Genomic DNA, 27,349 nt, shown 5'->3' on the forward strand with positions numbered 1-27,349 from the left:
AGTGGTTGACCAGCTTTCCCAGCAACACTTGTTAAAGAGATTGTCTTTTTGGAGAAGACTCTTGAGAGTCCCTTGGACTGCAAGGAGATAAAATAGTCAATCCTAAAGGAAATCAATCCTGAATATTCATTGGAAAGACTGATGCTGAAGCTGAAGCTCCAGTACTTTGACCACTTGATGCAAAGAGCTGACTCCTTAGAAAAGACCCCGATGCTGGGAAAGATTAAAGGCAGGAGGAGAAGGGGATGACAGAGGACGAGATATTTGGATGGCATCACCGACTCACTGGACATGAGTTTTAGCAAACTCCAGAAGATGGTGAAAGACAGGGAAGCCTGGCATGCTGCAGTCCATGGGGTCGCAAAGAGTTGGACATGACTGAGCGACTGAACAATGTATGGCAAAACCAATACAATATTGTAAAGTAATTAGCCTCCAGAAAATAAATAAATTAAAAAAAAAGTTATTTAAGCTTGGTTTTGGAGTCTTTGCAAGTTAACCAAGTTTAGCACATTTCACCTGTGTTGAAGATTGTGTTCTTTACCACAGAGTTTCTCATTTCCTCTTCTTTGCCCTAATAGGGCACCACTTGTTAAAGAGATTGTCTTTTTGGAGAAGACTCTTGAGAGTCCCTTGGACTGCAAGGAGATAAAACAGTCAATCCTAAAGGAAATCAATCCTGAATATTCATTGGAAAGACTGATGTTCAGATTAAAAACTTTTGCTCATTGTTCACATTACTTTTTACCATCTTGCATGCAACTTAGTTCAGAGAAATTTCCATGGCAGAGTTTAGCTCACGCACACAATTACCTTTGAAAATATAATATCCAGGAAAAGAAACTTGAGGAAATGTTTATTCTTCTTTTGATTAGGTGAAGTTGTGATTCTTTTAGGACATGGCTAGGGTTTTTGCTTGAACAAGGAAAATAAATTAAGAAATTCTCCATGACACACTGGAGTAGTGACCTTATGAAAATTTCTACTGTTTCTGAGTGTGGCTTTCTCAATTTCCTTTTTCTTTGCTCCATCCTAGAGTGAATCAAAGGAAACCCCTGTGTTTGGAAAGACTTCTTCTTTTGAGCTGTCTTTAATATCGAGAGCTTTCTAATCTTAGCAGAATAGGCAAGATTAATGTTCAATCTCAAGAATTTCTGAATATATTTCTTTATCCACAGAATAAACTGTGGGGAAAAAATTTAAGAGGTTGCTGAGGCTGCTGGTTCTCTCCACTGCTGAACCACAAGAGATTTAACACACAATGGGACAAGAAGAACTGCAAAATGAATGTGAGTATTTGTCTCATTTCAGTTTTAAAGAAGCATATTTAATTATGACTAAGATTTTAAAATATGAATTGATGATAGTTTCAGTTATGAAGATTGAAGATGGTGATGGGGAGGAAGTTGAAGAAAGTAAAAATTATTTTGGTGAAGAAGGGGGACATAGATTCAAACATTTGGGGTATTAGAAACTCCTTTATAAAATGTATACAGGGACAAGAGAGAGCACCAAGTATATAAAAAAATTAGATGAAAGAGAGTAATTTGGGAAAATTGTTTAAAGGAAAAAAAGAGAAGAGAGATACAGAAAACACCCTGACTGGGACAGCAGTGAACCTGAGGTTCTGACTTTATTTCTTTTTATACTCAAGTTCTACTCAAGTGACACATAAATGGGTTTGTACTGTAAGAACATTAAAAAACACTTTTGAGAAATATATAGAATGAATGCAGAAATATATAATTTTGAAATTAATGTTTCATTTCATCTCATCACATGGGGTCATGACGTACAATGGTACTGAAAATCACATTTTTATGTAGCAATATGTTTTGAAGAATTCTTTCTGTTAATACATATATGTATACATGATTATTTTAATTGCTCTGTAGAATTTCATCATAGGAATTCACCATAATTTAGTGTTTCTGCTTTTGATGATACACATACAAGTATTAGGTTTCAAGGTTTCTTTTTTTCTATTTCCAAAGTTATTGCAGTGAATATCATTTTATAGAAATAAGTTTAATTGCTTCTATAGGCTTGAGCTCTAGAATTTAAATTGTGGCAAATGTAATGCATTTAAAAATTGATAAGTGTTCCTAACTTTATCTGTCTAAGAGGCTTTCCAGTTTATAGTTCAGTAGTGGCCTTTATTTCCTCACTGAGTGTTTATTTCCTGTAGGCCTTGCCACACTATGTATTCTCAATTTACTTTTAAAAATTTGATATATGACAAAACATGCAATAATATTTTGGTTTACATGTCTCTGATTGAGCATGCTGTTTGTTAGTTTGTTTAATGGATTTTTGAAATAATTTCAGCAAATTAAATTTTCAGCAAATTTTCTGCTCAAATTTTTGCTCAGTTTTCAAATTGGTTTTAGAAATTCTTTATACAGCCTGGATATTAGCATTGTGACAAGATTTTTCTTCCATGTATTCTTTGTGTTTTAACATTTGTTTATAAAGGAGCTTTGGTTTTTATGTACTACAATTATCAATTTTTAAAGATTTTGGGGTTTTTAGTCTGCTTAATAAAAAGCATGTTCCTAATTCCCCCAAAGAACCCTGAAGAAATACATTTTATTTGCAAATAAATATATTTAATTAATTAATTTATTTATTAATGAACTTTAAAGTTGATTTATTCAGGGGAAATCTTTAAGCTCTCTTCCAGGTCTAAAATATTTTGGATGATCTCATTCTAAGCTTTCTCTATGGTGGCATTAGCTCTCTTAGTTTTCATGGCTGAGAAGATAACCTATTCATCTTTCTTTTTGTTTTAGTAGAAAGAGGCCAGCATTCCCAGCTGATCCTTTGGACCATTGCTATTTTTTTCATGTCACTTCTAAGTGCCTGTTTTATTGCAAATTGTGTGGGTAAGTTATTAGCAAAGTGGAATGCTCCTTGAATCATTCACTCAAAAAACTTTCAGAAAGTTGCCCTACACCTTTTGTTAGCATGACCTTCTCCAACACACCAATCCAGAAAGGCCTCAGGGCTTGGATTTAATATTCAGAGCTACGTACTTGACCTTCTGTTTTTTGATGGTGCAGCCTTGAGCCAGGAAATGAACAATGGAACTTAGACCCATTCCTATACATGGGAAGGTTGGAGACTGCAGTAAATTATTCTTCACTTTGGACCAGGATAACAAGGACCGCATCTTTCTAGAAAAGAATAACCAGAAAAAAACCCTCAAATTTCAGATGGACTGTAGTCTGGCTGTGAAAAGAAGAACAGCTGGAAGACTTCTTTCTGACATCAAGACATTGTATAAAGTTATTATAAATAAAGTAATATAGTATAGGTGCAAGAATAAACAAATAGAGAAAGAACGTTGAGAGCTTTGTTACAGATCTGTATTTATGAACTCTATATAACAGGCTACCCACTCCAGTATTCTTGCCTGGAGAATCCCATGGACAGAGCAGCCTGGCTAGCTACATACAGTCCATGGGGTCATAAAGAGTTGGACAGGACTGAGCGACTAAACAACAACAAACAAAATAAAACTGAAGGGAATAAGTCAACTATCCTCCAATGAAAATTAATTAAAAAATGAACAGAGGGGATATTGCAGGGTTATAGGGAGAGGACAGTTTTGTTCAATTACTGTAGTAGAAAGGATTGATTATCCATATTCAAAAATGAAATTGTTCTCCTGCCTCATATCATGTTCAAAAACCAACCTAAAGTGGAGAATTGATTAAAATATGAAAGCAAATTAATGTTTTAGAAAAAAATATGGAGAATATATTTGTGACCTTGAGACAGAGAATGATTTCTTAAACATGTCACAAAATGTGCTAGCCATTAAAGAGACTATCACCAAAGTATACTACGTTAAAGTAAGAATTACTGTCCAACAAAAATAACACTGACAACAGAAAACATAGGAAAATATGTTTTAATGCATATAATTAATAAAGGATTAGAGTATAGAATATTTAAACCATTGTTCCAAATCAATAGGAAAAATACTGACAACAGAAGAATGGGCTAAGTCCTGAACAGGCACAATAGAAAAGAAAAAATGAAATGTCTGATAAGCATATGAAATATTTCTAACTTCATTAGTTTTCAGAGAAATGCAAATTCAACTCACAATGAGATACCACTGAAAACCTTGTGGATGGTAATAATTACAGTCTGGCAGTAGCAAGTATTGATGATACTGCAGAGCAACTAGACCTTCAGTGAATTTCTGCTGGTGAGAGTGTACAGTAGTACTCAGTTCTGTGGCTCAGTTGTGTCCAGCTCTTTGTGACCCCATGGCCTGCAGCATGCCAGGCTTCCTTGTCCATCACCAACTTCCAGAGCTTGTTCAAACTCATGTGCATCGAGTTGGTGATGCCATTCAACCATCTCATCCTCTGTCGTTCCCTTCTCCTCCTGCCTTCAATCTTTCCCAGCATCAGGGTCTTTTCCAAGGAGTCAGTTCTTCCCATCAGGTGGCCAAAGTATTGGTGCTTCAGTTTCAACATCAGTCTTTCCAATGAATATTCAGGACTGATTCCCTTTAGGATTGACTCTTTGATCTCCTTGCAGTCCAGGGGACTCTCGAGAGTTTTCTCCAACACCACAGTTCAAAAGCATCAATTCTTCAGTGCTCAGCTTTCTTTATAGTTCAACTCTCACATCCATGCATGAGTACTGGGAAAATCATAACTTTGATTAGACAAACCTTTGTTGGCAAAGTAATGTCTCTGCTTTTTAATATGCTGTCTAGGTTGGTCATAGCTTTTCTTCCAAGGAGCAAGTGTCTTTTAATTTCAGGGCTGCAGTCACCATCTGCAGTGATATGGGAGCCCCCCAAAATAAAGCCTCTCATTGTTTCCATTGTTTCCCTATCTATTTGCCATGAAGTGATGGGACCAGATGCCATGATCTTTGCTTTTTGAATGTTAAGTTTTAAGCCAGCTTTTTCATGCTCCTCTTTCACTTTCATCATGAGATTCTTTAGTTCCTTTCACTTTCTACCATAAGGGTCATATCTTCTACATATCTGAGGCTATTGATATTTCTCCTGGCCATCTTGATTCCAGCTTGTGCTTCATCCAGCCCGGCATTTCTCGTGATGTACTCTGCATATAAGTTAAATAAGCAGGGTGACAGTATACAGCCTTGAGGTACTCCTTTCCCTATTTAAACCAGCCTGTTGTTCCATGTCCGATTCTAACTGTTGCTTATTTACCTGCATACAGATTATACTGCATACAGCAGTATAATCGTTTTGAAAAAGGTTGCCCCAACCATAGTTGGCAATAGGTATAACCTATTACCAGCAGTTGCATACATGTGCATGGACCTTACAGAAATGCATGCTTGGGTGCTCTAAGGATACATGGTCAAGAATGCTCAGAGGTGCAGAGCTCGTACTAGCCAAACACTGGAAACAAGGCAATTATCTACCAGAAGAAGAAAAGATAAATACATTTTAGTTCATTAAGATAATGGATCACTTTTCAGTAATGAGAACTGATGAGTTATGTTTGCATGAAACAACATAGATAAATTTCAGGAAACCCTGAGCAGAAGACAGAACCCAAAGTATGATTCCACTTATATAAAGTTCAGAAGCAGGCAAATCTGATCTATATGGTTTTGTGATAGATTATGAAGTGGTAGAATTATGAAGCAAAGCACAAAGTGATTGCTTTAAAAGCCATGGCATGATTACCTTTAAGAGAAAGTGAGGGATTCGTGTTTGGGCTGTGAAGGTCACCTGGGGCTTTGGTAATGCTGCATTTTTTGAGCTGGGTTGTTGGAATGTTCACTTTATAATAATTTGATAAACTGTACGTTTATATTTTTCACTTTGTTAGACTTGGTTATATTTCAAAGTGAAAATACAGAAAAGATAAGTGTGTAAGACTTGTAGGACTTTGCAGAAGAATACCAGTGGTCACCAAAACCTCTACTCTAAGCACAAATATTGATAGAAAAACATGTTTAAAAGCACATGGACATTAAGGTTTGCAAAACTACACCCATAAAGCATAAAATGGATACTAAGGGCTTCCCAGGTGACCCTAGTGGTAAAGAACACACCTGCCAATGCAGGAGACATAAGAAATGCGGGTTCAGGAAGATCCTGGGTCAGGAAGATTCCCTGGAGGAGGGCATGGCAATCCACTCCAGTATTCTTGCCTGGAGAATCCCATAGACAGAGGAGCCTGGTGGGCTTCAGTCCACAGGGTCCCAAAGAGTCAGACAACTGAAATGTCTTAACACACATGCATAATAATGAAAATATTGATTTTCAACAATTCTTTTCAACCAATTCACCTGAGCTGAAACAAAGGAACTGCATAGGAAGAACAGAGAAGGTGGGGACCTTAACTATTATGGTAAAAGAAAATTTACTTAGTGCAGTATGCCCCCAAAGTAAGTGGTTATATAGGAAAAGGAAACTAAGATTTTTTTTCCCTCCTTCACAGTGACTCACCACAACTTTCTATCCTGTAAGAAAGGAACGGGGTTCTTCAGGCTCCCAAAGCAGCACCCAAAGGTGACATGCGTCAGAGAGAAACCGGAACTGAAAGGTACAGAGAGTAGAAGAAATTCCTTCCTTATTTCCATTCAAATTCATAGCCTGATTTAAAGCATATCATTTCTACATTATTATATAAAGAGAGAGATGAAAAGAGCACAATATGAGAATCTGGCACAAGAGCAGACATCAGTAAATTGAGATAGAATTATTTTCATGATTGTGAGCAGTTGAATAACTAATCAGAGAATACGAACAAAACATTTATGAGCCATTTTTGGCATCCAAAGCGTAACATTTTCTTTTAATTCAGATATGTAAGGACTGCTCCCTCCTAGAATATGTAAACTTTGCCAAAGTGTCTTTATCTCTTTTATTCTGTGAAGGCTTATTACATGAGCATCTTAGCAGGTTCATTATTTCCTTCAGGTAAAATGTCCTGCCAAAAGTTTTGTTATAGGAACTCTTTCAACATGGTTGTAAATAACTGTAGGAATGTTGAAAAGTGATCATGTCTTCTAAGAGAAAACCTGGTAATTTTCTCATGGTCATTATGTGATTCAGATACTTTTGTTTAGGAGCTATTTAAAAATGTAATTTTCAGGATCTTTTTTTAATAGGGGGGACAGAATGACTGTGGTAATCTTGGTATTATTCTCTTAAATGTTAATTGGATATTAGGTAGTAAAATAACTGTATGATTTGTTATATATGGCATGCTCCCTTGGACCTAATTTTCCTTTCAATTTTCACATGAGGGGGCACCTGGAATTGCTGTCCTGTGGGCTGGAGAGCCTTCCGGTCCAACTGCTATTTTCCTTTTAATGACAACAAGACGTGGGCTCAGAGTGAAAGCCACTGCTCTGGGATGGGAGGTCACCTGGCCACCATCAGCACAGGGGCTGAGCAGGTATGCTGAGAGGCTCATGTTAGTTTCTCTGCTGGTTTGAATCTCTTCGCAGAGAGAGGAATTTCTCAGCTCTGCTCCACCTCTGTGCCTTTGCTTCCTCTCCCCCATCCACCTGGAAAGACTTTCTTCCTCTTGCATTTTTCTTCACATGGCCAACATCTTCTGGTCTTCCCAGATCTGACTCATGTGATATTTTCTCAAGAAAACTACCCTGACCACCTTCCCCACTCCATCCTTTTTGTTCTAACCTGGAGATGCTTTCATGGAATTTTGTGCATTTTATGACCAGGGCACTTAGTTCAGTGTTCACTACTCCAGCTTTTCCAATGACTCCTCCTTTCCAGAGGGCTACAGCCACGCTTTATCCATGTTTGTATCTCCAATGTCTGTGCAGTGTTAGGCCCACTTAAGTGATGATTAAGTTAATCAATGAATGGTTAATTAGGACTGAAATATCTTTTCAGGATAAAGAATAGGACGGATAATTCAGATGTATGTTTGTTATTCTAAAAAAAGAAATCTCAAGGTAAAGTCATTTCTGAGCTGAAATTTATTTCCTCATGCAATATATTTCCATATATTATATTCCCAGACTCAGATTCTACTCCATTCTTGGTTAACATGGTTTCCTGGAGGACTTTGTTTCCATGGCTTTGCAGCTATAGGTTCAGGATCTCTTTGAAATAAGTGTAATTTAATGAAATATGCAATCAATTAATGAAGGTAATTTAAAAAATAAAATTTCCTAAAAATCCAATCCCATTAAGAACTATGCTAAGTAATTTGCAAGCTGATCTCATTTAATCTTCACAGTGACCCTCTGAAGTAGTGGAGTTGTCCCTTTTGGAGTTGAGAAAACTGGGGTTTGGTGACATTAAAGCACTTATTAACATCACACCATAAATGTCAGAGGCAGGATCTGAAAACATATAACCAATGCTTTTGTGTTTAACTAGTGGTTTATTTGACCTCTTTCCTCTTTTCCTAAAATAACAGTTATCAACTGATAAATGCAAATATACTTATAGAAATTCACATTTTTATGCAGAACTTTATCACTCAATTTTTGGATAGACGATTTTCATATTTCCTGGGACTTAGGAATGAGAACCTTGACGGCCAGTGGCATTGGGTGGACAAGAAACCATTTAACCCACAGATGGTGTGAGTATACCAACTAGGGTAAAATAGCTTTATAGGCAAAGGTAGGAAGAAGACAGCAAGCCAAATTCATGTTGGGGTGGGTTATACCACTGTAAGGCTTCCCTGGTGACCCAGTGGTAAAGAATCCACCTATCAATTCAGGAGATGGCAGGTTCAATCCCTAGGTTGGGAAGATCCCCTGGAAAAGGAAACAGCAACCCACTCCAGTATTCTTGCCTGGGAAGTCCCATGGACAGAGAAGACTTGCGGGCTACAGTCCATTGGGTAGCAAAAGAGTCAGACATAACTTAGCAACTAAACAACAACAATACCAGAATAAGAATGCCTCCTCAGAACAGAGCACTGTCTGTTTAGGAACCTCTATGCTAGTCGATTGCTCTGATTCTATTGGACAGTGCAACTGTAAATGTTTCACTAAGGGCATTTTCTCTGCCTTGTCCTCTGACCTCTACTATACACACACAACATGTACACACACGTGTATATATATTTTTTCATTTCAGATTCTGGCACAAGCGTGAATCCAACAATGATCAGAAAGAAAAATGTGTTGTTCTTGTTAACGACAAAGACAAATGGGCCTGGAGTGATTTTCCTTGTGACTATAAGACAAGTTGGATTTGCAAGATAACTGGAACTGCATTCAACTAAAAACCCACGGAGGGGGCCCTGTGATGAGGACAGAAAATAAGAAACAATGCGACTAAACAGAACATACATGTATTGTGGGAACAGACAAAACGTTTTCTGTCGTAGAACATTTTCAGTCATGATGGCCTTATTTATTTATTTTTTGTTTCATTCATTCAAGATAATGTATTTTTTGTGTTGTGTTTTGGTGGAAAGAATCATATTTTTCTGTGAGAATCAATTTCATTAACTTTGTTTTCTTGATAGTATTTCAGGCAGGGCATTTACTTTTCAACTGGTATGTATTGATTACATATTTAATAGCTTGAATGGTGAAATCTTTTAAGTCACCATTTCCTCTGCCCTGATGATTCTTAGCACTTAAAGTTCAAAGGTGGGATATTTCAGTTGGTAGTGGTGTATCTTTTTTTAACCCAAATATCGCAAACTCTAAAGGTTTTAAGCAGCATTTTTATTGTCTGGTGCTTTGTTTTCAGGGTTTTTAATAGTATCAGTCATTGTATTGAAATTCCATGAGCAAAATATTTTCTGAAGAACAGTATAGAATAGTTAGAATTATGGTATTGCCCAGGAAGAAACAGATTCCTTGGTAGCTCAGTTGGTAGAGAATCTGCTTGTAGTGCAGGAGACCCTGGTTGGATTGCTGGGTTGGGAAGATCTGCTGGAGAAGGGATAGGGTACCTACTCCTGTATTCTTGGGCTTCCCTGGTGGCTCAGATGGTAAAGAATCTGCCTGCAATGCAGTAGTCCTGGGTTCTATCCCTGGGTTGGGAAGATCTGGAGAAGGGAACGGCTACCCACTCTTGCCTGGATTCTTGCCTGGAGAATCCTAAGGACAGAGGAGCCTGGGGTTATAAAGAGTCACACATGACTGAGTGAATTTCACTTTCCAGCAAGAAAAAATATCCATTTACCTTTTAAAAAATTTACTCCACTTTAAAAATCTTACTACAGTGAGGAGTCTCAAGCTGACAATTTCTTTTTGAGTGGAAAAGTCCCTTACAGGCCATTTAAAGCACACTCTTTTAATTCTATAACTAAGGAAACAAAAGTTTTGGGAAACCAAAGAGCTCACCTTCACAGGGTTAGTTTATGATGTAAACTAGACTGTGGCCCAGAACTAGCTTTCATAGTAGGTGGAATGTATTCCCTTTGGTATTACAGAAAAGTTACTGGCGGTGCTGTGGCCTCTTGGCTAACAGATAGATGATAGTTCTTAATTATTGATGTAACACTGTATTAGTGTTTCTGCATTTTTAATTAGAATCAGAAGAAAATCGTATTTTTAAACCATTCATGTAAATTGTTGCTGCTGCTGCTGCTGCTAAGTCGCTTCAGTCATGTCTGACTCTGTGCGACCCCATAGATGGCAGCCCACCAGGCTCCCCTGTCCCTGGGATTCTCCAGGCAAGAACACTGGAGTGGGTTGCCATTTCCTTCTCCAATGCATGAAAGTGAAAAGTGAAAGTGAAGTTGCTCAGTCGTGCCTGACTCTTTGTGACCCCATGGACTGCAGCCTACCAGGCTCTTCTGTCCATGCGATTTTCCAGACAAGAGTGCTGGAGTGGGCTGCCATTGTTAGCATGTTTATTTAGAGCTATAAAGCTACAGTTCGAACTAGCAAGAAAAGTCACGACTTTAACAACCTGAAGTTGTGCTTTTGTGATGTATGTAGCTTTAATTGTGAAGCAGTCATGTCCAACATCAACAAAATATGGAGGTCTTTCTAAAACATTTTATTTTGCTGATGTTTCCTGGATCCAAGCTAAAAAATTTCAAGCGACATCTTTTTAGCTACATTCCTTGGTGGCTCAGATGGTAAAGAATCTGCCTGCAATGCAGAGGACCTGTATTCGATCCCTGGGTCAGGAAGATTCCCTGGAGAAGGGAATGGCTACCCACTCCAGTATTCTTGCCTGGAAAATTTCATGGACAGAGGAGTCTGGTGGGCTTCAGTCCATGGGGCCACGAAGAGTCGGACATGACTGAGCAACTAACATTTTCATCTTCCTTACTACTATAGTAAAAAAACAGTATTTATTCTTAAATTAGTGGTTTTCTAAGTTCAGAATATTAGTGTATGATTGACTGTATGTGTTTATGTGTCTGTGTTTAAAGCTGATGCTTTTAACTGAAATAGCATCAAGGGACTTTGTGTTTGCCATAAATTACATAGCATTAATCTATAAAACTTGTTGAAATAGACTTTATATAGTTAATGTTATCCATTCTCCATTTGTATAAAACTGTATTTAAAGATTCAGTAGTCAATAAAATGTGACCTCTCTGTGATTTTATACATCTATGTCTACATCGATACCTTAATCTTTTTCTCCCAATTCAGATCAATTTTCATTCTATCCATGGCTTCCACCAGACCAAGTAAACATCGGTTTACCTGGATTATTACAATGGCCTTCTGGTGATCTCCCTGTTTCCACCCCTGGTCCCTTTCAGCCAATTCTCAACTCTCATGGCACCTTTTATACATAGTCTTCACAATTTCTTTAAAACAGGTAATAGTAATTTCATAAAAATAAATGCTAATTTCTTAAGAACATTATAATAGAATGTCCTAGAAGTCTGAAACGTTAAAAAAACCTAAGCACTTTTTGGAGACTTCCCTGGCAATCCATCGGTTAAGACTTCACCTTCCAATGCAGGAGGTGCCAGTTTGATCCCTGCTTGGGGAGATAAGGTCTCCCATGACTCATGGCCAAAAAACCAAACCGTGAAACAGAAGCAATGTTGTAACAAATTCAATAAGACTTAAAAAAAAGGTCCACATCAACAAAGTCTTAAAAAAAAACAAAACAAAACATTTTTTATCTTTGAAAAAGTAATTATATGTGTTAATAAGGCAAACAGTAAAAAACATTATTAAAATATAAGATGACACTCTCTTCCACTCCAAACCTCTAAATGCCCCTTCAGCGTAACTATGATTACTGATTTCTTATGCGTATATCCGTATATGGTTATGTCTCCCTGCATGCATCCACGTGCGCACATGTAAAATCTCCCTAAGTATGTCCCACCCAACGAAGGATTTAGGGGCTATATTGTTGAGAAAGGAAAAGGACAGCAGGTTGGGAGGAGGAAGAAATGAAAGAGCAAGAGGAGAGAAGTAAGTCAGAAAGAAAAACACAAATATTGTACCTTAATGCATATATATGGAATCTAGAAGGATGGTACTGGTGAAGCTATTTGCAGGGCAGGAATAGAGATGCAGACATAGAGAAGGAACTTGTAGACACAGCAGGGGGAAGGAGAAGGTGGGATGAATTGCGAGATTTGCATTGACATATCTATACTACCATGTGTAAAGTGGATATCTAGTAGGAAGCTGCTGGGTAGCACAGGGAGCTCAGCTGGATACTCTTTTTTTAAAAAAATATAAATTTATTTATTTTAATTGGAGGTTAATTCCTTTACAGTATTGTATTGGTTTTGCCATACATCAACATGAATCCTCCACAAGTATACACGTGTTCCCCATCCTGAACCCCTCCTCCCTCCCCGTAACGCATATATATGGAATTTAGAAAGATGGTAACAATAACCCTGTATGCGAGACAGCAAGAGACACTGATGTATGAAACAGTCTTTCAGCTGGATACTCTTGTGACAACCTAGAGGAGTGGGATGGCTGTGGGAGTGGGAGGGAGGCTCAAGAGGGAAGATATACATATAACTGATTCATGTTATTATATAGCAGAAACTAACACAACATCGTAAAGCAATTATCCTCTAGTTTAAAAAACAAAGAGCAAGAAGAACATTTTACATGATTCCTTATTATTTTTCTGTTTAGGGACCCTTCAGGAAAAAAATTTTTGTGGTTATCTATAAGGCCTCTAACCTGGAGGAGGGCATGGCAATCCACTCCAGTACTCTTGCCTAGAGAATCCCATGCACAGAGGAGCCTGGCACGCTTCACTCCAGGGTTGCATGGAGTCAGACAAAACTGAAGCAACTAAGCAGGGGCAGCATAAGGCCTATAAAATTCTTGAATTTCAAGAATTCTTTAATTTCACTTCAATTTTTTTATTTGGTAAATTTAAGTAAAATTAAATTTCATACTTTAAAAGAATACATTGTCTGCTGTATGATTCCTATTGATCTTAACCTATACCAACTTGGAATTCAATTATTTTTTTAGCTTTCATCTCTATACAATTGTTGCTCTGAAAAAATTTTAATAATAAATAAGTAACATTTTAAAAAGATGTAGTACACTGTTGGTGGGAATGCAAACTAGTACAGCCACTGGAGAACAGTGTGGAGATTCCTTAGCAATTATTACTCAGCCGTTAAAAGAATTCATTTGAATCAGTTCTGATGAGATGGATGAAACCGATTATACAGGTGAAGTAAGCCAGAAAGAAAAACACCAATACAGTATACTAACACATATATGAATTTAGGAAGATAGCAATGACGTATGCAAGACTGTGTATTTTGGACTTGGGGATGATTTGGGAGAATGACATTCTAACATGTATACTATCATGTGAATTGAATCGTCAGTCTATGTCTGACGCAGGATGCAGCATGCTTGGGGCTGGTGCATGGGGATGACCATGTTTGGGAATGCATGTAATTTTAAAATTTAAAATAGCCCAAGTGGTATTAGTATTCAAATTATAACAGTGGTTTAATTGGAGAACATGGTCTTGGGGATATGAATGACTGATTATTCTTTATTTTTTGCTACTTTTTGGGTTTTCTGGTGCCTAAGTATTTATATAACCCCATTTATAAAATATGATATCTAAAACAGTTTCAATTGGATGATCTGCTTCTCAAAGAAGAATTTTTCTGATAAATAATTTAGGTTCCAATGAGCTTTACTCTAATAAAATCTAAACAATTCTTTTTTTGCCAGACTTTGAAGGCAGAGTTAGTTGCATAACTTAAATTGTAAATAGTGAAATATATGCATTAATATTTTTATGTCTTTCAATATAAAAATAAAATTTAAGATAATTATAGCCATCTAAAGTATAAAAGCAATGAACAAAAACATTTCCACATATTTTAAAATGTTTCCTCATTTGATGTTTGTGATATGAAAAAAGAAATTAGAAAGTTGAGATATATTTACTGAATTACTTTCAGGTTGAATGACTTTTGTTTTATTTTTTATTATTATTATTACAACATCTCTCTGGGTCATCCCCATGCACCAGCCCCCAAGCATGCTGCACCCTACGTCAGACATGGATTCATCTGCTGAATATATTATAGTGCATTGTAATTCAGTTGAATTTTCCCATGTTCTCCAGTGATTATGTACATTCCAGCATTTATTGCTTGCAGATTTTGGATTGCAGCCATTCTGACTGGTGTGAAGTGGTACCTCATTGTGGTTTTGATTTGCATTTCTCTAATAATGAGTGATGTTGAGCATCTTTTCATGTGTTTGTTAGCCATCCGTATGTCTTCTTTGGAGAAATGTCTATTTAGTTCTTTGGCCCATTTTTGATTGGGTCGTTTATTTTTCTGAGTTGAGCTGCATAAGTTGCTTGTATATTTTGAGATTAGTTGTTTGTCAGTTGCTTCATTTGCTATTATTTTCTCCCATTCAGAAGGCTGTCTTTTCACCTTGCTTATAGTTTTGCGAAGCTTTTAATTTTAATTAGATCCCATTTGTTTATTTTGCTTTTATTTCCAGAATTCTTGGAGGTGGATCATAGAGGATCCTGCTGTGATTTATTTCTGAGAGTGTTTTGCCTATATTCTCCTCTAGGAGTTTTATAGTTTCTGATCTTACATTTAGATCTTTAATCCATTTAGAGTTTATTTTTGTGTGCGGTGTTAGAAAGTGATCTAGTTTCATTCTTTTACAAGTGGTTGACCAGTTTTCCCAGCACCACTTGTTAAAGAGATTGTCTTTACTCCATTGTATATTCTTGCCTCCTTTGTCAAAGATAAGGTGTCCATATGTGTGTGGATTTATTTCTGGGCTTTCTATTTTGTTCCATTGATCTATATGTCTGTCTTTGTGCCAGTACCATACTGTCTTGATGACTGTGGCTTTGTAGTAGAGCCTGAAGTCAGGCAAGTTGATTCCTCCCGTTCCATTCTTCTTTCTCAAGATTGCTTTGGCTATTCGAGGTTTTTGTATTTCCATACAAATCTTGAAATTATTTGTTCTAGTTCTGTGAAAATGTGGCTGGTAGCTTGACAGGGGTTGCATTGAATTTGTAAATTGCTTTGGGTAGTATACTCATTTTCACTATATTGATTCTTCCGATCCATGAACATGGTATATTTCTCCATCTGACTTTTGTTTTAAAGGCATATTGATTTCAAAAACACAGATTGTCACGCCTATGAGAAATCAACATTTGTAAAGAAAGCTAATATATTATATTCATTTATTCAGTTGAATTTTCCCATTCAGTGATTATACATTAATTCCAATGTATGATTTTGAGGGTCTATTTATGGTGCTGTGTGCAAGAAACATGCTTATAAAAGCTGCTGTGTTATTTACATATTCTTAAATAACTGAATCAGTATTGATAGACTGTGCTGTGCTTAGTTGTTCAGTCGTATATGACTCTTTATGACCCCATGGACTGTGGCCCACCAGGCCCCTCTGTCCATGGGGATTCTTCAGGCAAGAATATTGGAGTGGGTTGCCATGCCCTCCTCCAGGGGATCTTCCCAACCCAGGGATCGAACCCAGATCTCCTGCATTTGCAGGTGGATTCTTTACCATCTGAGTTACCAGGGAAGCCCAAGAATACTGGAGTGGGTAGCCTATCCCTTCTCCAGGGAACTTCCCAACCCAGGAATGGAACCGGGGTCTCTAGCTGGATTCTTTATCAGCTGAGCTACCAGGGAAGACCACTGATAGATTATTATGCAATAAATGAACAGGCTTGAGACAGGAAAGTGTGAAATTGATTGTTCTCTTAGAATAATTTATATTGCTCCTGCTTTTTATGTCTTGGTTGGTTGGCCATGAGGCATAAGGGATTCCGGCTCCCTGACCAGGGGTTGAACATGCATCCTCTGCATTGGAAGGTGACGTCCTGGCCACTGGACCAGCAAGGAAGTCCTTGGATGACAGTCTCTTTGGAGCTGAAGGTTAGCATGGCCTTTCTATTAATAAGCAGGCGAAGTAAATGCTTTTGACTGGAAAGTCCAAACCAGTCTTTTAATCAGGAATAAATTTGTGACTTGAAAAGTTTGCTGCTCATTATAGAGGAGAACACAGTGAAGCGATATGCTTGGGTAAGGGGTAAAAAACAGAATGAAATCAAGAAGATGGATTTTTCAGGAACTAGAAAGGAGACATGACACAGAGCCTGAATTTAAACTGTTTAAGACACTTTCCAAAATTCTCTTCTTTGCTGGATTTGGTGCTTGTTTGTGTCCCTGTATTTTCACATAAATACTCATAAATGAAGCATTTGTACCAAAAAGAGAAAGGAATAGCCCTTCTCGCAGCATTGCTAGAGAAGCTTGGTAAATTCTGAGAAATCCCAAGACTGATGTAGACAAAAATGCACTTCAGTCGATAACCATGAATTATAACCTTCAAAATGACTTATTTTTTATTTATATCAAAGCAACAAACATTTATGAAGTCCTAAAGAAGTGCAATGCATGCTTTTCTCACGTTGGAGTTGTGTGGTTATGATTATCACTTGTTCTTTCCCATTTATGCATTTTAGGGTTGTGCCTCGTGTCTTGAAGATTTTTCTTTTCTCAAATCTTTCTCTCTGGCATTTCGCAAACCCGAAACATACTGAAGAAACAGGTCATATCGTTCCAGTTTTGCCTTGGATTTGAGGAGTCCCTTATGGTGGCGCAGTCCTCCACAGTAGCCAGGTTGTTGGGCTCTCCTGCATCCCAGAAGCTGAAAGAGAGCAACAGGGGAGAGTTACATGAGGCAAGGTGACGTATGCGTGCATGCTAAGTCGCTTTATTCATGTCTGACTCTTTATGACCTTATGGACTGTATGTAGCCCACCAGGCTTCTCTGTCCATGGGATTCTCCAGGCAAGAATACTGGAGTGGGTTGCCATTTCCTGCTGCAGGGTATCTTCCTAACCCAGGGACTACGTCTCTGGAAGCTACGTCTCTTACCTCTCCTGCATTGGGAAAGTTGGTTCTTTACCATTAGTGCCACCTGGGAAGCCCTATAAATTAGGCAAAACACATTCGTGTTTGACTTTCCAACAATTTTACGAGACAGGTATTATAATCCCCACTTTGCTGATGAAGCGAAAGAATCTCAGAAGAGCTAAACCATTTCTCTAAGTCATAGAGTTTGTGAATAGTGAAGTTAAACTCAACCTTTCTGACTTACTATTTTGCTGTGGTCGCTCATGGCTTTAGACCCAAAATGGAGATGTTAGGGGAAAGAGGGATATCCTGATGGATTTGTTTCCTTCACAAACATGGCTCACATCATGTTTAGCTCCACTTATCCTATAGAGTTTGTATTCACTGAGGTGCATATTTCACTGGGGCCACAGAACAATGTTTTCAAGGGTCAGAACATCCTACTTTTAGTCTATAGGAATCTGTTGTCTCAGACTTCCCTTGTGGCACGGTGGATAAGAATTCACTTACCAATGCAGGGGACACAGGTTCAGTCCATGATCTGGGAAGATCCTACATGCCATGGAGCAGCTAAGCCTGTGCACCACAAATACTGAGCCCAAGCCCTCTAGAGCTCAAGAGCCGCAACTTCTCAGCCTGTGGGCCGCAGCTGGGGCCGTGCTCCAGTCCACGCAGTCTGGAGCCTGTGCTCCTTAACAAGAGAAGCCACCGCAATGAGAATTCCATGCACTGGAATGAAGAGTAGCCCCCGCAACTAGAGAAAGCCCTCACAAAGCAATGAAGACCCAGTGTAATCAAAATTAATTAATTTTTTAAAATTCAAAGCTCTAAGAAAAGAATCTGTTGTCTTTCCCAAATCATTGTTTTCGTCTCATTGACTACAGTTTGGGGGCATAAGACTCCAAATTCCACTCTTTGTCTCCCTTGCATTTCCCGTGAATTAGTGTTCAGTTTTAAGCCTTTTCTCATTTCATTTATTATTTCCTCTTTATTCCTGAGGTAATTCTAGGAGGTGGAGGCAGCAGATCCTTATGCTTCTCTTTTCTGTCTTATATATCAGCTCTTTTTATTTTTGCATGTAATATCACCAAGAATGGACATGAATATACCTCTTGGACCAGAAGGAGGTTCTGAGGACTCTCCTCAACAGTGGTCTAATTTTACAATTTGGGCTAGTGTTATAATTCTACTGGGCTTCCCAGGTGGCTCCACCTGCCAATGAAGGAGACACAAGTTCAATCCCCGGGTCAGGAAGATCTCCTGAAGAAGGAAATGGAAACTTGCTCCAGTATTCTTGCTTGGAAAATCCCATGAAAAGAGGAGCCTGGCAGGCTACAGCCCATGGGGTCTCAAAAGAGTTGGACACAACTGAGCAACTAAACAACAACAAATAGTTCTACTACAAGAAGGAAATTACCTCAGAGACTTTGTGAGAGGTGTACCATCTACCCATTGCCAGTGACCCTCGACCACCTGGTCCGTCAGTCCAATATAAAACTCTTTCTTTCTAGGTTTTGCATGGTAAAGGAATTCCTATGGAAGATACACACACAGCAAATGAGATCAGTTATTCCAATTCCAAACAAACGTTGAAAGTAATTGTTATTAAGAAAGAAGTAGGATTTGGGCTGGAGATGATGGAAAAATGGGCCTGAAATGATAAGATTATAGAGGATTTATTTTGGCAAAGCACAGATAACATAAAATTATGCCAGTGAAAAGGAACTTTTGACAGAGAAGGAGGTTCACAACAACTCATGCAAAGTTTATCTACAGTTATGGGTAGCACAAAACAAAATAAATCATAGCTTAAATATAATGGACAATTTCTGCTTACCCTCTTTCACACGTTTCTAAAAACACTGGTCATTCTAAAATGAGGTCCCCATACGTACCCTTCAGTTCAGTTCAGTTCAGTCGTTCAGTCGTGTCCGACTCTTTGCGACCCCATGAATCGCAGCACGCCAGGCCTCCCTGTCCATCACCAACTCCCAGAGTTCACTCAGACTCACGTCCATCGAGTCGGTGATGCCACCCAGCCATCTCATCCTCGGTCACCCCCTTCTCCTCCTGCCCCCAATCCCTCCCAGCATCAGAGTCTTTTCCAATGAGTCAACTCTTTGCATCAGGTGGCCAAAGTACTGGAGCTTCAGCTTTAGCATCATTCCTTCCAAAGAAATCCCAGGGTTGTTCTCCTTCAGAATGGACTAGTTGGATCTCCTTGCAGTCCAAGGGACTCTCAAGAGCCTTCTCCAACACCACAGTTCAAAAGCATCAATTCTTCGGTGCTCAGCCCTCTTCACAGTCCAACTCTCACATCCATACATGACCACAGGAAAAACCATAGCCTTGACTAGATGGACCTTAGTTGGCAAAGTAATGTCTCTGCTTTTGAATATACTATCTAGGTTGGTCATAACTTTTCTTCCAAGGAGTAAGCGTCTTTTAATTTCATGGCTGCGGTCACCATCTGCAGTGATTTTGGAGCCCCACAAAATAAAGTCTGACACTGTTTCCACTGTTTCCCCATCTATTTGCCATGAAGTGATGGGACCAGATGCCATGATCTTCATTTTCTGGATGTTGAGCTTTAAGCCAACTTTTTCACTCTCCTCTTTCACTTTCATCAAGAGGCTTTTTAGCTCCTCTTCACTTTCTGCCATAAGGGTGGTGTCATCTGCATATCTGAGGTTATTGATATTTCTCCCAGCAATCTTGATTCCAGCTTGTGTTTCTTCCAGTCCAGCGTTTCTCATGATGTTCTCTGCATATAAGTTAAATAAGCAGGGTGACAATATACAGCGTTGAAATACTCCATTCCCTATTTGGAATCAGCCTATTTTCCCATGTCCAGTTCTAACTGTTGTTTCCTGACTTGCATGCAGGTTTCTCAAGAGGCAAGTCAGGTGGTCTGGTATTCCCATCTCTTTCAGAATTTTCCACAGTTTACTGTGATCCACACAGTCAAAGGCTTTGGCATAGTCAATAAAGCAGAAATAGATGTTTTTCTGGAACTCTCTTGCTTTTTCCATGATCCAGTGGATGTTGGCAATTTGATCTCTGGTTCCTCTGACTTTTCTAAATCCAGCTTGAACATCTGGAAGTTCATGGTTCATGTATTGTTGAAGCCTGGCTTGGAGAATTTTGAGCATTACTTTACTAGAGTGTGAGATGAGTGCAATTGTGCAATAGTTTGAGCATTCTTTGGCATTGCCTTTCTTTGGGACTGGAATGACAACTGACCTTTTTCAGTCCTGTGGCCACTGCTGAGCTTTCCAAATTTGCTGGCATATTGATTTCATAGCATCAGCCTTTAAGTAATAGTAATTACAAGTTACTAAATAATAAATAACATGAAGTCCCAACCCTCTTTTTTCCTGCCTTACTAATAAAGGAATTAAACATGAAAATTTCTTTTTATCCTAATTTCTTCTAGTAAAGAAAATAAAGTTGGTAATGACTTATAGAAAAGGTAAGAACAGCATGTATTTCAGTAAATTCATGTGACACATGGATATTGTAGGTCAAATACTATACACAAGCATGTATGGGCTAAAGGGAGATGGGTCTTGTGAAGGATGTTTCACTACACTGGAAAATGCTGTCCTCAACTACCTGCTCCTCCTGCGTGTTGATAACCACCAGGTGAGCGCCCATGCTTGAGCAGTTTTTTAGACTTGCTGCCCAGGACATGGTGTCAGCAGAAAAGAAGTAGCAGCTGGATTGAAAATGGACCCAGTTCAGTGGACAGCAATTCTTGACTGAACCTGAAAGGAGAGAAGTTTCTGTGAGAGTCCACATGAACCAAGTAAGATAATAGAAACCTTCCTCTGAGCCGATAAGTTCTTCACTTTGAGTCAGAAGCCTTGGAACCCTTGTTCATGCTCCACATCTTACCATCCAAGACTTTAGGTAATTTCTCAGAAAACAAACACAAACAGCAATGTTCTTGTCTTTAAAGATATAATCCTTACTTTCTAGATGTCAGTGCCAATAAATAATAACACAACCATATAAAAGCAGTCTCCAACCTTTTGGCACCAGGGACAGGTTTTGCGGAAGACAATTTTTTCACGGACTAAGTGGGGGAGCTGGTTTCAGGATGATTCAAGTGCATTACATTTATATTGTACATTTTATTTCTAATCTAATGCCACTGTTGATCTGACAGGAGGCATCAGTCTTTGGACAGGTACATATTTATTCTAAAGGTTTGCTGTAATTTCCCCGAGGTTTCCTGTTTGAATGCTAATTGCACTTCCAAAGTTTTATTCTTGTCCTCTTATCAAATTCTCATCATTCTCTGACAGGCAAGATTTTGCATTTTACTTTTGAAACACAGGACTCAACTCAATTAATTTACTTATCCCCAAAGAGATTGGGAACCCCTGATATATACAATCTTCCTTAGTTATGCTATTGACATTGGACCCTATTATCTGTTCATAGACTTCCAAGTTCAGAGAAAAATTATGTATTTTATCTGAGTGACCACTAAGCAACTGTCTCATGTTTTCCAAACAATGTACCCTCAACAGAATCTCCAAACTAGTTGTCCTACAGTTCTTAGAATTATAGAATTTCAGACTATGAAGTTTATTAAAAATAAATAGTCCAATCCCTCTTGATTTAATGGTGAGGAAATTATAGCTCAGAGAAGGAAGTCACTTTCTATCGTCAAGTAGCATTTTGCTAAGACTTGGACCAGGACAATATGGAAGAGTATAGGGAGCATATTTCTGAGATATTTTCAAATTTCCTTCCTACATTTTTGCCAGAGTCCAGCTCCAGCAGCCAGGGAATCAGCCTGAAGGGATGGGTGGTGTCGGTGAGAAATGATGCAGCCTCTCAGTTTTCTTGGACTGCATATTTATTACAAGCTTAGGATTCTCTTTTGTATTTTTACAAAAGCATTAGGTCAGAGGTTTGACATTTTCAGTTCCCCCTAACCCAGATTTGTTGTCTCCATAAATCATTGTTGCCCCTCAAAAGGAGTTCCTGCCTCAACGATTCTCTTATCTACTTCTTCTCATGTGTCCTTGTGAATACATTGTAACTCGTGCTAATGTCTGGGCTGCATACCACATTCCTCAGTTTATTTCTTATCTTTTTAAATCCTGTTTGCCGCTAGTATTCGGAGCTCACTTTCTCTAAAAAGGCTTCTAACCACTAATATCTCCAAAATTCCTAATCTCTATAAGCTATAGTAAAATATGCTAACATTACAACATTCCTTAAATCTTTAGCTTCTAACTATTATAATTATTCCTAAGCCCTAAATTCAGCAAACTCCTTTGCCATAAACATTTCCCTCACAAATAGATTTCAGATAGCAATCCCTCCCATGGCCTCAAGCTGTGGCCTACGTGCTCATTCTGGAACACTCTTTTGTAAAGGTCCTTGAACGAATGTCAATGATTAACTTTATGAATTATTCTCTGAGCACAGCTGCAGAAGGCTTTGTGCCTTCTCATGCTCCTCTCAAGAACAATAAGCACCATAATATTCTTTTCAGTCAACTCAGCCAAGGAGAGGAAAAAACAAGTCAGAATCACAAGGCCTAGCTCCTTCATCCTGGGTCCGTGCCTGTGGGATAAGGAGAGGGGCTTGGGGCCACACCTCTATTTTGTCAGTAACGCCTAACGCAGCTCCCGACAATTTTTTTCCTCCTTCACCTCATTTTGGAAGCAGGTGATGGATGAAAATAAAAAGTACACTTCTGGGAATAACACCTTCAACTTCTAGATTGACTCTTCAGCCACATGCCTCACATTTATTCTAAAGGTTTGCTATAATGTTCCCAAAGTTTCCTGCTTGAACACAAATTGTACTTCCAAAGTTTTATTCTTGTCTTCTTACCAACTTCTCATTATTCTCTGACATTACAGGCAAGATTTTGCATTTTGCTTTGGAAAACAGAGCCCAACTTGATTATTTTACTTATCCCCAAATCAATCTAAAGCCAGAAAATGTTGCTAAATAAATTTAGACGTTCAAGTTTGAGGTCTGTTATACCTGACCCATCGGGCTTCCCTGGTGGCTCAGATGGTAAATAATCTACCTGCAATGTGGGAGGTCAGGGTTTGATCTCTGGGTTGGGAAGATCCCCTGGAGGAGGGCATGGAAACTCTCACCAGTATTCTGGAGAATCCCTATGGACAGAAGAGCCTGGTGGACTACATAGGGTCACAAAGAGTCAAATAAGACTGAGTGACTAAGCACAGCACACATACCTGATCCATCATTATAGCAGGAGAGTTCCATGGAATCCCCAGGTGGCTGGAACTTTTTCTCATCACATAGTTGAAAGATGCCATATGTCACTGTAAGGGAAAGGGGCACAGCTAATATTCATTAACCTTAATACAAGTGCATTTTATCTGACACTGATGAACCTATTTGCAGGGCAGGAATAGAGATGCAGACATAGAGAACAGGCTTGAGGGCGCAGTCCAGGAGAGAGAGGGTGGGACAAATTGAGAAAAGATACATTACCATATATAAAATAGGTTGCTAGTGGGAATTTGTTGTATGATGCAGGGAATTCAACTCAGTGCTCTGTGATAATCTAGAGGGGTGAGATGGGGTGGGAGGGAGGCTCCAGAGGGAGGGGACATATATATATTTATGGCTGATTCACAGTATCATATGGCAGAAACCAATATAACATTGTAAAGCAATCATCCTCCAATTAAAATTTTTTACAAATACATTAAAATTTTTTCATAGTTATAAAAATACCAGTAGTTATGATATTTCTTTACTATCTACTTTTACTTCAGCATGGATAGGAACTGAAGTTTGCTTAGTCAAGGAAGAGAGAATTCACATTTCATGCTTTTCCTGATTTAGGAAGATAAATATACTTTATTTCAGGTTCAAAGACCCCCCTCCAAAATAGAAATAGATGTGATGTCATGTAAAACTCACATTAAATGCATTTGTATATTTTTTTCTTGTAACAAAGCCCTAGCTGAGACAGTAGAGTAGAAGAAAACTTTTTTCCTCACCTACACAGTAGAATGCATTTAAAAAGACAAATATTTTTGAAATGCTAATGTTTTCCTTGATTCCACAAACAAAATGTTCTTCTCAGCCAGTTTCTTACTAAAGAAAGACATCCATATGAATTTACTTGTAGGAATTATGTATCTCAATAAAGCTGTCTTACTAATGGTGCAAAATGCTTGGTAAGTCCTAAGCAATAAGTCCTAGCCTAAGATGAATATGAATTATCCATTTATTGAATGAACTTTGTTAATAACATGATGATAATGCAGAAGACAGGTTTCAGTAATGTTAAATGAATGAATTATTGGAATGACCACTGATCATATAAATTGCCAAATTCAATTTACCAGCTTGGATATTTTACCTGGATGTATTCCTAGTAGTGTGTGCATAATCTGGAAAAATAAACTCAACAATGAGTTAAATATGTATATAATAAATGTGTTTGGATTCTCTCTTGTTGCTGTTGTTTAGTTGCTAAGTCATGTCCAGCTTTTTGCAACCCCATGGACTATGGCCTGCCAGGCTCCTCTGTCCATGGGAGTCTTCAGGCAAGAATACTTAAGTGGATAGCCATTCCCTCTCCAGAGGATCTTCCCGATGCAGGGATCCAACCCATGTCTTCTGCATTGCCAGCAGATTCTTTACCACTGAGCCACCAGGGAAGGCCCCACAAAAACAATAGAAAATGCCTAAGACTCTCTCTTTTGCCAAGTCTAACCTCCCAGCCCTTCTTTCCAAGAAGTGACTTCCTGTTCCTCTGGCTAGGATCTCAGAGAGGTTTACACTAATGACAAGATTACAGAGAGGGTGGACTCAGGGCCACTAAGGAAATAAAAAGTGTGTACCATGAAGAATGTTTCACAGGTCACTGAAACTTAGTACCAGTTTTATGCTGGTTGGGGTTTCTGGCTTGAGGAGTAACCTGGAGATAAATATGGGGGAAAGCATAGTCACTCAATCGTGTCTGACTCTTTGCAACCCCATGGTCTATAATCTGCCAGGCTCCTCTGTCCATGGGATTTCCCAGGCAAGAATACTGAAGTGGGTTGCCAGTTCCCTCTCCAGAGGATCTTTCTCACCCAGGGATAGTACCCACATCTGCATCACAGGCAGATTCTTTACCATCTGAGTCACCAGGGAAATAGAAATACCCTTTGTGGGAGAAGAGAACCCACAGTCAACAAGGAAGAATTCACTCCTAATGTTCACCATGCAGCTTGAATGTGAACTTCAGAACTCACCAACACATCTGGTGATAAAACAGGCACTCAGGAGCAGGATGGAGGTGCCAGCAATGGCCCATGAGAATAGCTGGGAAGAAAAGCATCTTCTCTCTGTAGAAAGAAAGACATACATGGGGTCAATCTTCCCTAAAAAGCTACAAAAGAGATAGAAGAAATTCATATTTGACCCTGTTTACTTCCTTCCACTTGTATTACCTATACTGAGTAATTCTTACACTTCAGAAAGCATCAAGATCATTGGACGGGTTGGCTAAAACACAGATCATGGGTTCTCACCTCCAGAATGAAAAATTCAGTAGAGCTGGTATGGAATCCACAAGTTTCCAGGAACTGAGAATGCTGTTGGCCTGGGGACCACACTTAGAGAAGCACTGAAGGAGCTCATGGGTATTTTTAAGAGTCTGAATCAAGGATTCAGACAGATGTGCAATTTTTTCCCTTCCACCTCTCCCAGATTTTCCCTCTTTCCCTCTCCCTTTCTCCTCCTCACTCTTTCCAGTTTTTCTTGTCTCTCTACTGCTCTCCTCCTTTCAGGGTCTCCTTTTCCAGGTGCTTTGTAACTCAATCTGATAAAACTTTGATGACCTAGTAGTTCCCCTCCTCTTCCCTCCAGGCACACATATTTACACACAAAGAGAATGAATTCCGACTTGCAGCGACTTGCCCAATGGAACTCAATGAACTATGGAAAAGGTAGTAGTCTGGTAGCTCTCCCTGAACTCAATCTCCTGCAGTCTTTCCAGAAGAACTTCTAGCCTTCTAACCATCCCTTCTTTCACTCTCTGTCTCTGTCTCTCCTCTCTTACTCTACTGGCATTTAGTGGACAAAAAGCCAGTCTCCTCACTCCAGGAGACAACAAAATGGAGAAATGATGACATGTTAAGTATCAACAAGACAAACTGACCTTGGAGAGATATGAAGGGCTTTAAAAATATTGTTTTATTTTGATGGACAAAATTTCTCCACTTTTTTCCAGACCTCACTCATCCCTAAATTTATTGTCCTGTCCCCAGAATGTTTATCACCTCTTCCATGAAAAATCTATGAGAGAAAAGTGCATGCGTGCTCAGTCGTCTCCTACTCTTTGTGACCCCATGGACCATAGCCCGCCAGGCTCCTCTCTCCATGGGATTTTCCAGGCAAGAATACTGGAGTGGGTTGCCATTCCTCCTCCAGTCTTCCAACCCTGAGATCGAACCCACGTCTCCTGTGACTCCTGCATTGGCAGGCAGATTCTTTACCACTGAGCCACCAGGAAAGATTGAAGGAAAAGGAATAGTTGCAAATCTTACCTGTGCTTTGTGATGCTGGTGATGTGGATGAATTCATTCTTCCTCCTTTCTCTTTCTTCCTTTCCTCTCCTCCTCACTGTCCCTTTCTTCTTTCTCCTCTCCTCCTCCCTGTCTCTGTCCTTGGTTTCTGAGTCCAAGGGTGTTTTGTTGATAAGAGCCAAAGAAAATGAAGGAGGAATACTTGATCTGTGTTTTTGGAAGCTCAACCCTAAGACATAAGAAAATTAACTTGTTCTGTGGCTGTGTGTTTATGTCAAGATTTCCTTTGTTGCATAAGGAGGACAAGGGATTTTACTGGGCAACAGTCAGTCTCCTCACTCCAGGAAACAACGAAATGGGGAAATGAAGACATTTTAAGCATCAACAAAACAGACAGAACTTGTGGAGATATGATGGGATTAAAAATTATTGTTTTATTAATATTTTGGTGGATAAATTGCTGTACTTTCTTCCAGACCTCACTTATCCTTAAATTTTTCCTTGACA

General features: G+C 38.8%; 2 protein-coding genes across 5 annotated transcripts; one reads left to right on the forward strand and one right to left on the reverse strand.

The window, feature by feature from the left end:
• Nucleotides 1-1,057: 1,057 nt before the first annotated feature.
• CLEC4D (C-type lectin domain family 4 member D) lies at nucleotides 1,058-11,528 on the forward strand. Of its 3 annotated transcripts, none has more exons than XM_042247584.2 (6): nucleotides 1,058-1,289; nucleotides 2,793-2,885; nucleotides 6,450-6,554; nucleotides 7,258-7,412; nucleotides 8,461-8,576; nucleotides 9,080-11,528. In XM_042247584.2, exons 1-6 carry the CDS (start codon nucleotides 1,262-1,264, stop codon nucleotides 9,225-9,227), a joined length of 645 nt encoding a protein of 214 aa, XP_042103518.1. In that variant the 5' UTR covers nucleotides 1,058-1,261; the 3' UTR covers nucleotides 9,228-11,528. The 3 variants fall into 3 exon arrangements, with proteins under 3 accessions (XP_042103518.1, XP_004006954.1, XP_042103519.1); XM_004006905.6 differs by having other exon boundaries at nucleotides 7,261-7,412; XM_042247585.2 differs by having other exon boundaries at nucleotides 2,796-2,885.
• Nucleotides 11,529-16,772: 5,244 nt separating this feature from the next.
• On the reverse strand, nucleotides 16,773-27,089 carry CLEC4E (C-type lectin domain family 4 member E). 2 transcript variants are annotated; one of them, XM_042247586.1, is made up of 6 exons: nucleotides 26,864-27,089; nucleotides 25,568-25,660; nucleotides 23,546-23,635; nucleotides 20,928-21,079; nucleotides 18,730-18,845; nucleotides 16,773-17,103 (listed from the first exon to the last, which is right to left on the reverse strand). In XM_042247586.1, the coding sequence occupies exons 1-6, from the start codon at nucleotides 26,898-26,900 to the stop codon at nucleotides 16,953-16,955; spliced, it is 639 nt and encodes a 212-aa protein (XP_042103520.1). In that variant the 5' UTR covers nucleotides 26,901-27,089; the 3' UTR covers nucleotides 16,773-16,952. The 2 variants fall into 2 exon arrangements, with proteins under 2 accessions (XP_042103520.1, XP_042103521.1); XM_042247587.1 differs by lacking the exon at nucleotides 23,546-23,635.
• Between the last annotated feature and the right edge of the window lie 260 nt (nucleotides 27,090-27,349).

Source organism: Ovis aries, chromosome 3, assembly GCF_016772045.2.
Source record: "Ovis aries strain OAR_USU_Benz2616 breed Rambouillet chromosome 3, ARS-UI_Ramb_v3.0, whole genome shotgun sequence".
Lineage (NCBI taxonomy): Eukaryota > Metazoa > Chordata > Mammalia > Artiodactyla > Bovidae > Ovis > Ovis aries.